This window comes from Anguilla anguilla, chromosome 8 (assembly GCF_013347855.1).
Source record: "Anguilla anguilla isolate fAngAng1 chromosome 8, fAngAng1.pri, whole genome shotgun sequence".
Taxonomy (NCBI): Eukaryota; Metazoa; Chordata; class Actinopteri; order Anguilliformes; family Anguillidae; genus Anguilla; species Anguilla anguilla.
The window spans coordinates 2,861,689-2,872,490 of NC_049208.1; the positions used below are offsets into that span (position 1 = coordinate 2,861,689).

The 10,802-nt window shown below is 45.1% G+C and overlaps 1 protein-coding gene across 1 annotated transcript in view; it reads right to left on the bottom strand.

Moving 5' to 3' along the window:
• The window catches only part of LOC118233445 (supervillin-like), a 57,374-nt gene that overhangs the window by 14,171 nt on the left and 32,401 nt on the right, over positions 1–10,802 (bottom strand). The window contains exons 20-23 of the mRNA XM_035429232.1: positions 10,274–10,463; positions 3,885–4,017; positions 3,444–3,491; positions 1,790–1,870 (exon numbers count right to left, since the gene is read on the bottom strand). Of these exons, the coding sequence (XP_035285123.1) occupies positions 1,790–1,870; positions 3,444–3,491; positions 3,885–4,017; positions 10,274–10,463 (452 nt within the window). The remainder of the gene's footprint in view (positions 1–1,789; positions 1,871–3,443; positions 3,492–3,884; positions 4,018–10,273; positions 10,464–10,802) is intronic.

Below are 10,802 nucleotides of genomic sequence, written 5' to 3' on the forward strand. Positions count from 1 at the left end.
CATCAGAGGATCTAAACGTGTCTGCTTCCCTCTCTGTAGTCCATTCCAGACTTAAGAAACGATTTGTATAGAACTACGTTACATAATGAGTAGATTGCACCTTATCAGACCTGTGTTTTGTAGTTGTTCCAATGACCTTCGGTACGCACTTATTGTACGTTGCTTTGGAAAAAAAGGTGTCTGACAAATAAATGTAATGCAATGTCATGTGATTTAGCCAGTCAATGACACAATCACTTAAATGCAAAATGAAAATAAATTAAAAATTGAATGAAAATTAAATCAGCAGACACAGCAGGCCTGCAGGACTTGAGATCCGAGATGGGTCAGGACCATCACATTCCCCATTCCAACCAATCAGAACCTTGAATGCCCTCTCCACTGAGTACCCGTATTAACAAGTCGACACGCCATAAACCAGAGATCGTTCTCCAGGACTCAATGAGAAGCGCTGCAGGACACGGCCATTTCACACACAGCGAAGGGCTTTGCGGGGACGCGAGGTGCTGATGAGTTAATCTGCCCTGTGAGTCTCACTACAGCATGGGTGTGAAAAACAGAACTCAGAGAGTACGGCAGCAAGCTCAGACCAGTGGCTACAGCGCCATCTAGTGTACGCAGAGGGGAGTGCCAGCGACGAGCAGGATTAATTCAGCAAGCTTGACTGCAGGCATTCATCGTCCTTGGTATTTGCCTCCGACATGATCTTCAGGAATACGCACGCATGCATGCGCACACACACACACACACACACGCTCACACACACACACACACACACACACACACACACACACACACACACACACACACACACACACACGCATGCACACACACACACACACATACGTGCTCACACACACACACTGATAAGTGACAGAGCAACCCCAGACACATTATTCATCATGTCTTTCCCAAAAAACCCATCTCTTAAACCAATTCATCACTTCAGTAACTGAACTTGCACATTTTTTAATTTTTTTTAACAAGATCCGTTACTTAAATTTACTGAAGCTGCGGGGAAAACCCACAATCCCCAAACTGCCGCTGATGAGGTTGAACCTTCACTTCAGTCCACCAAGTCCAGGTAAAATTAGCAAATAAAAACTGACTGAGAGAATGAGGAGGAGCAGGGATATACTCTTCATCTTACTGAGCGTACAAGCGGCACTTCAGCATCAGAGTGTCAGGAAGGTGTTAGTGTGTTAGGGCTCTGGAGAAAGGCCTCTCTGTGGGCGGGTCCATACATCTTACACATTCAAATTCTGTCTGATCTCCTGCCCCTGTCTCTCCACCTTACACACCACTAGTGTTTAACTTCCATTTCACCACCTCCTCCACCTGTGCCTCCCCTTCCCTCTCTGCCCCCCCTCTCTTTCTGACCCTCCTCCTTCCCCCTCCGCCTCTCCCCCTCTGCCCCTCCCATCCTCTCTCTATGCCCCACCCCCTCCTTCTCTGCCCCTCCCCATCCCTCAGCCCCACCCCCTCTATCTATGTCCCTGCCTCTCAGTCTCAGTCTCTCTGTCCCTCCCTCTCCCTCTCTGGCCCTCCCCCTCTCTCTGTCCCTCCCTTTCCCTCTCTGCTCCTCCCCCCTCTCTCTGTCCCTCCCCCTGCATAAGCATCAGTATACATTAATGTTTGTCCCCCTTCAGGCAGTGACTGTGCATGGAGTCACCGGCTCAGACCAGCGTTTCAGAGGCAGCCAATCAGACGAGGCGGGCAGACAGGTAACCCTGGCGACCCCCCCCCCCTCCTCCCCCCTCCGCCCTCCCCCCCCTGTGCTGGTGCTCACCTGGCTATAGGGGTCAACATACTGACATTTACCACCAATGGGAACAGCAGCAGGAGAGTAAGTGGAAGCAAAGACAGGTTCCTACAGACAGGAGCGGGAAAATCGCAACAAAACAAACAAAGAAACCGGGACACACGGACGGACGGACAGACAGAAAAGCAGGAGCAGAGAAACAGAGAGAGAGGGAGAAAGAGAGCGTGAGTGTGAGAATTAAAGGGGTTTATGGAGAATCATGAGTTGGACGACAGTTAAACGGACGTCTTCAGCATGCAGTCGGCCTGCTTTGGAAACAGTCATGCCAGAAACATCCTCGTGAAAGATCCTCTCCCCCCCGCTGTGAGCGTTCAGCGAGAGACCTGAGCACTTTCGCGGCACTAACGTAACTAACTTTTACACCCCTTTCCTTTCCAAGTAGGTACAGGTAAAAGCGTGGGGGGGGCGGGGGGGGTCATGCGATTAATCTGGTTTATTGGTCAGTGCTGAGTGTGATGTCAGTTAGCCGAGTGAACTACAGCTGAGATTTGGGCACTTTACAGCATTGCATTCTGGTCTTAAGACCACAACATACATTTATGCACAATTGCATTTATATATATATATATATATATATATATATATATATATTTAAAAAAAAAAAAAAAAAGAAATTCTATACCGGCTTTCATAATGTATAAATACATTGATTCAAGTATTACCTGACTTAAAATCTCCACTAAATATGCCCATGAGAATCTTTTATGCTGCTACACTTTATTTCCTTTCGTGGTAAAAAAAATCAATCTGTCAGTAAACTCATCCGATGACACATTAGCAAGCTGGTGAGCAAATGATGAAAAAAAAAAAAATGAAATGAAAGTAAAAGGATTAACCACAGCACATAGGAAATTAATGTGGACGGTCGCTTTAAACTAGCCAGCTACCTGCACGTATGGTAGATGAACTGTAGATTTGTAACAGGAAAGTTAATGAGAAATGAACACTGGCCCAGTCTGGCAAAGCCTGGGTCTGATTAATATTCACACTCGCTTGCCTGATGAAGACATATACGGCTGATTTGTTCAGTTTGACAGAGCGCACACTGCAAGCTCAGATTCCAATCACATCCATTCAGACGCCATCTTGGCTCACCTAAGGGTGACCCCTGAGCATTTAGCAGGGGCTTAGCTGCCTAAATAGGGCAGGTAAACGTACCTTTTAAATTTTACATTTAAAATTTACATCTTTCAATTATTAATACCTAATAATTATTAACTACTTTAGTTTTTAACAGCTTATTTTTCAGAGAACAGGGCTAGGTGTCCCATGACGCTAAAACGCAGAGAAAGAAAAAAGGCCTTGAGTTCAGGAACAGCCAGTCACACTTTTCTCTGTTCAAAAGGCAGACAGGGTTGCCAGATTGGAGGATTTAACCCTAAATGCAGGGGGATTTTGAATAACACAATGGAAGTTTTACAGCAAAACTTCATGGGAGTCATTGACAGAGGGTGGATTTTTAAGGAGGTATGATCACAAATTGGGAAACATTTCTGTGGGAGTCAATTGAAGATGGAGGGTTTTGAGATTTTTAAGAGGAATTAATTCCTCCCTCTGGCAACATTGAAGACAGACTCCGGTTTCTAAACCGAGACAGTGCTATCACATTTTCAAAGCTTACCCAGAACTGCTCAGACACCGCATGTTGACGGATTACCACCGCTTCCTCCTACGAGCGGGAAAGAATGGAGAACATGGGGCATGTTTCATGGGGGGAGGGGGATTCGCAGCCAGAAGCAGTCAAACACAGAGCAAGCGAAAGCCTGTTTTTTAAAAAAAAAACTGAATCCAAACATAAGCCATTTACATTTACACATTCAGAGATTCTACGTTTTCAATTGTTTAACACATTTGCAAATTTTTCCAACATATCCAATTTGCTAAATATGGTGTTAAGTTGCTCACATTGTGTCAGTTTGCTAACGTGCTGCTCACTTGCTAACATTGTGCCAGTTTGCTAACGTGCAGCTCACATGCTAACATTGTGTCCGTGTGCTAACATGCTGCTCTCGTGCTATCGTGCTTCTGTCCCATGGCTGACCACTGAGGAACGTTCTCTCACCTTCCGCACTACGCTCTGCTCCACCTCCCACAGCGGGGCCTGACCCTCCGTGGAGGCTGCCTTCACCACTTCCTGTTTCCTGTTGATCCTGTTCTTCCAATCTTCCTCCCCACTCTTCCTCAGCAGAGCCAGCCTGAGCAAAAGGCAAGGAGATCATCAGCCACGCGATCAGTCAACAAGGAGATCATCAGCCACGCGATCAGTCAACAAGGAGATCATTCAGCAAGGTGATCAGTCAACAAGAAGATCAGTCAGCAAGAAAATCAGTCAACGTGGAGATCAGTCAGCAAGGACATCAGTCAACAAGGAAATCAGTCAGCAAGGTGATTAGTCAGCAAGGTGATCAGTCAACAAGGAGATCAGTCAGCAAGGAGATCAGTCAACAAGAACATCAGTCAGCAAGGAGATTAGTCAGCAAGGTGATAAGTCAACAAGGAGATCAGTCAGCAAGGAGATTAGTCAGCAAGGTGATCAGCCAACAAGAAGATCAGTCAGCAAGGAGATTAGTCAGCAAGGTGATCAGTCAACAAGGAGATCAGTCAGCAAGGAGGTCAGTCACTTGATGGAAGAGGAGCCCTACTAGCAGAATGTGATATCAAGGGAATTCCTCATTGCATCCCAAATACAAAGTAGCAAGGACAATGGACACAGGTACACACAAACCCACTCACACACACACACACACTATCTCACACACACACACACACACACACACACACATACACAAACCCACTCACACACACTTAAGAGCATGCTAGGGACACACAGCCTTAAAAAATAAATAAATAAAAAATTCCACAAGAAAAATAAATCTGTATGGAAAAATTTCATAATATGAGCTGATAAGCCAAGTAATTCCATGGGAGAAAATGACTCCTAAGGATCACATTAAGGGACTTCCTTTGCAGACCCAGATTCCTAACTTAAGACTGCTCCCCTCTGGAGGGGGGGAAAGGAACCCTTCCCGTGTTCCCACGACGATTTAAACAGTCAGACCAAACCGGGGGCTCGTTTACACGGGACGGTACAGGAAACGGCAGCGGCTGACAGGGCGCGGTGGAGAAGTGGAGTATCTTTTCCTCTTCACCATCTCCCTTCTCCCGCGGGCGCGGTTTCGTACCCCGCGGTGTAATACGGGGAGGAGCCCCGCAGGGTGATTTAATGGAGGAGTGTAGCACAGTGGGTAAGGAACTGGGCTTGTAACCGAAAGGTCGCAGGTTCGATTCCCGGGTAGGACACTGCCGTTGTACCCTTGAGCAAGGTACTTAACCGAAATTGCTTCAGTATATATCCAGCTGTATAAATGGATACAATGTAAAATGCTATGTAAAAGTTGTGTAAGTCGCTCTGGATAAGAGCGTCTGCTAAACGCCTGTAATGTAATGTAATGTAATGTAGTGTAATGTAGTGTAATGTAATGTAATGTAATGTAGTGTAATGTAATGTAATGCAATGTAATGTAATGTAATGTAATGTAATGCACCCGGTCACAGGGAGCGCAACTCAATCTTCCTCCCGGCGTGTGAAAGGGAATTAGGTTAGAGCGACGTCGCCATCTTGGGGGGCGCACCGGGAGGGAGGGGGTGAAGAAACCGACACAGAACCGCGGCCAAAAATAAATCCCCTTTTCGCTCGCGTCAGAAAAGTACCGGACTCTGCAACCTACATTCCGCAATGAGAACCAAGGTGACTCACGGTACGTTCACCTAGGAGGGATCGCACAATCACTCGAAACGATTCCCCCCCCCCCCCCCCCCCACCCCGCTCCTGCAGGTGTGTAACGCCTCAACCAGGATAAGCTTATTCATCTATGAACCGAGCCCTAACGGTCAAAAATAAAAAAAGTAAATTAAAAAAAATGACAAAAAAAACGGATTCAGGGTCCGTGCTTCGGTGGACGAATGTGCCACCTAAAAGAGAATCTGTGTCACCCCTGTCAGGTTAACCCAATTAACGATAAACTCCGCCAATACCAAAAACAATCGAAGACCAAGGAGGGAAAGCACATGAGATTTACACTGAAAGGTTAGCAGCAGGATGAAAAAAAGCAAAAGAAAATTAAAGCCGCAAGCGGCGTTGGAAGGGGTCCAAGCATTGGCAGCATCGCGCCCCCAACATATCTACTGAATATCACGATGATCGTATAAAATATTGATGACTTGCGGCCAATTTTGAGCTAAGAGACGCTGTCGGATGACTTAGTTACGTCGCCATGGATGTGTCCGGGCCGCTTCCCGTCAAGGCCTTTACTATGTCGTAACACTTAGATGGCATGGCGTAACACTTAGATGGTCCGGCGTGTATGCACAGCTGCAGCGTTTCTGCGCCACAACTAAAAAAGGCGTCACACTAGTGTTGTCACGATACCAAAATTTTGACTTTGATAGTGATACCAGGTTTAGTATTACGATACTCAATACTGAAATGATATTTGAAACTTAAACGATGCTAATTAGATACTCGGTACCTAACGATACTGAAATTACCTTAATAGATCAGAAACATAATGTCCACAAGGGTTGACCTCATTTTCGAATTCATGGTTCATGAACAACCTGGTTCATTAACAACCTTTAAGTTGAAGCCTCGTCAACATATTAATATGCATAGGCCTATAGTGTTACAACACTGAACAATAGAAAAATGTTAAAAATATTTCAAAAATTAAACAGTTGTAAAGAAAATAATTTTTAAAACAGGTCTTTCACCTTTAAATAGATTGAAAAACAGCATATTTTAATAACAATACAGCATCTATCTATAATAAAATATTTCCAAATTGGAACACCTATTGCTACTGAAGTGAACTGAGTCTAAGCTTGCGCTGTATCAGGGAAGTGAATGCACAAGCGCAGGTCACCTCACTTGGCAACCTTAGTTGCTACTGCCATCTAGCGAAGATTCTGACAAACTACACTTTTCATCCTCTAAATCAGTAATGCGGGAGACACATTTCCCTGGCTTTTACATTTGACACAGAACTACCGAACATCGGGAAATTCAAATACGAAACGGTTTTTTTTTCTGTTTTTTTTTTTTTTTTTTTAAGTACCCAGAAAGTGCTGAAGTTTTGGCATACCGTGCAACACTACGTCAGACACATATTCCAATCCATTGCTCAGTTTAGCAGAGAATGCACATTTCAGAGCGCCACAGAGACAGATAGAATAATGACACTAAATGCACATTTCAAATAATAAAGACGACATTGAGAAAAAACTAAAAAAAGGACTTAATATCAACTCGCGACCCGCGTGCTGACCGCAGAGCAGCCTACCGGTTTATTTATGTAGACATTGGCAGATCAGAAAATTTTCGGTTAAGCTGACCTATAAAACGCTATTCCAAAAGCCAAATCAGACATGTTATACATCGTTAGAAAGCTTATACTCTCACCTACTGAATAAATGAATTGTCAATCAAGCCAAATTGGACTAAGAAGAACGACAACGCCGTAAGCAACAGGTGTGGTATTACGCACAGCTATTTTTGAAAATATCCGACATTTCACAAACGGATTATCCAAGACAATATATAACCACTCATTCGCAAAAGGGACATCTCTACGCGTAAAACCGATGGTAAGATTGTATATTTATTTAATGTTTAGTCCCAGATATTGACTGTAGAATGACATGGTATAATTTTTTTTTTAATTGTCTCGTTTATTTCGTTATTCAGTGAGCAGCCTTTTCACTGCTGTATTGCATATTTTAGGGCTAATGTCGGGTTTATCTTGTTGCTACGGAATATTGCATTACATTACATTACATTACAGGCATTTGGCAGACGCTCTTATCCAGAGCGACGTACAACAAAATGTATAACCATAACCAGGAATTAGTGTGCCGAAAACCCTAGAGAGAAATACCGTTCCAAGTGCAGGAAACATCCGCATAGTTCAACTTGGACCCAGTAGGTTAAACTGATTAACGCTAACACAAACAAGAACAGCAACAACGCAGTCTATGAGAACATTCAAGCAATAGTTAAGACGAGTTAAGACTAAGTCACCTACGGAACAACTACCTAGTTACAACCCTAAGCTTACAGTCAATTTAGAAATTAAATTGAGAATACGATTTCTCAGCACAATGACGGATTTAAAGACTAAACGAAGTCACCCGATGTTGTCTTCAAATGGACCGTATTATTTTAGACATTGGCAGACTACAGCGTAAAATGCGTCTTTTGTTTATATTCAATATTAGTAATTGCAGCGAGAAACTGCAGCTGTAGGTCGTTATGTTATGGTAGCAACGGAACGAAGCGGACCATATATGTATTAGGCTACCGTCATTGTTTCATTATACCAGCGTGTTTTCGCGCGTTTGCACAGAAACTCAGAACCTATCAATACAATGGTTTAGCTATTTCTCAGCATAATGACAGATTTAAAGACTTAACGAACTCACCCGATACTGTCTTCAAATGGATCCATGCCAAAGAAAAGTAATTATTCATCCTCTCAAAGCTTTACCGGAGCGTATTATTTATTTAGACATTGGCAAAGTACAGCATAAATTGCGTCTTTTGTGAATATGCAATGTTTGAAATTGCAGCGAGAAACTGCAGCTGTAGACACAAGATAGTCTGTTATGTTATGGTAGCAACGGAACGAAGCGGACTATGTATGTATTAGGCTACCGTCATTGTTTCATTATACCAGCGTGTTTTCGCGCGTGTGCACAGAAACTCAGAACCTATCAATACAATGGTTTAGCTATTTCTCACCATAATGACAGATTTAAAGACTGAACGAACTCATCCGATATTGTCTTCAAATGGATCCATGCCAAAGAAAAGTAATGATTCATCCTCTCAAAGCTTTACCGTAGCGTATTATTTATTTAGACATTGGCAAAGTACAGCATAAATTGCGTCTTTTGTGAATATTCAATGTTTGAAATTGCAGCGAGAACTGCAGCTGTAGACATAAGATAGTCTGTTATGTTATGGTAGCAACGGAACGAAGCGGACTATATATGTATTACCGTCATTGTTTTATTATACCAGCGTGTTTTCGCGCGTGTGCACAGAAACTCAGAACCTATCAATAAAATGGTTTAACTATTTCTCAGCATAATGACAGATTCAAAGACTAAACGAACTCACCCGATACTGTCTTCAAATGGATCCATGCCAAAGAAAAGTAATTTTTCATCCTCTCAGAAAGCTTTTACTGAAAAACTTTTGGTCGCCTATCCTAGCATGCACGCTAGGTGGCAGTGTCAGACCGTGCTTTCACTGATAAAAACTAGCGTCGCCATGGTTGTCGCTTGCCGTAAAGAAGTTTACTCGATGTCGTAATCGTTTGGATTTGGAGCTCCAGCTTTTCCGCACCCCACCTAATTAAAAAGTCCATATGGTGTGCAAACCATATGGCGGACATAGGTGCTCCCAATAGGAAAGTTGTAGAGCACATTCAGATGCATCAGTCGATGAAGTTTTGTGTTGATCTGACTTACGGTGTGGGAGTTATGACCTTTTAAACTATGATCCTTTGTTACAGCGCCACCATCTGGCCGACATAGGTGATTTTTAGTGCCTGGGTAGTGGGGTGCCATAGGAACCCACCTACCAAATTTGGTTGGTCTACAACTTATGGTTGCTGAGCCTCAGACATTTTTGCCGAGAAAACTGCCACGCCCCAACTAAAAAGTCTAAATGGCAGGCAAACAATATGGCGGACATAGGTGGGGCCAATGGCAAAGTTGTAGAGCACGTTCAGATGCATAGGTCGATGAAGTTTTGTGGTCATCTAACTTATGGTGTGGGCGTTATGGGCTTTTACGTGTTACCCTTTGTTATAGCGCCACCATCTGGCTGACATACGTGCTTTTTAGTGCCTGAGTAGTGGGGGGCCATAGGAACCCACCTGCCAAATTTGGTTGCTCCAGGACTTATGGGTGCTGAGCCTCAGACACTTTTAGCGGAGAAAAATAATAAGAATAATCCTAACAGATACAATAGGGTTCCACCAGCTTCGCTGCTTGGACCCCTAAAAATAAAGCACACACATGCAAACAATAACACACACCCAAGCTGTCAAACGTGACAGAATCCTGCAGACACAAAGGTGTGGCTGGCGCTTTCCGAACGTGTGTGTGTGGCACCCCCTACCCCCCCCCCCCCCGTCCCCCCTCCCACACCTCCCTACATTCATGAATCCCCCCCGTACTATTCATTCACCCCCCCACCCCGGTAGCCTGGTGCATTTTATGAATGACGCCCACGCCTAAGGAGACGACGGCGACCGCGGCAACGAGGCGACGAGGCGCGACTCTTTGTCTTTTAAAAAAAAAAGAAAAAAAAACGGACTCGGCAACGATAAGAAAAGGAGGAGGAGGAGGAGGAGGTGGGGGTGAGGGTGAGGGGGGAGAGCTCACCGTTCTTTGATGGACATCTGGCAGACGGACGTGTCGTCGGCGGGGTCCGGGGCGGCGGGCGGCTCGGGGTGCTCGCCGTCGCCGCGGTCGCCGTCGCCGTGGTCACCGCTGCTGTTCCGGGGCTGCGGCATGGCGTGCGGAGCCAGGGAGAGACTCCGGGACGTCGCTGAGGCAGTGGGCTCAGGCAGCTCTGCGCGCACACACACACACACGCGCGCGCACACACACACACACACACACACACACACACACACACACACACACACACACACACACACAGGATGGTGTTAAGTGTGCCGGAGAGCCCCACAGCAATCTATAACTGTCAGGCACCAGCAGCCGTGCTGCACAGCGCGCTTACACACACATGGGCTAACACACACACACACACACACACACACACGGGCGCACACACACACACACACACACACACACACACACACGCACGGGAGCGCACCCACACGCACACACACACACACATGGGCTAACACACACACAGGCGCACCCACACACACACATACACACATGC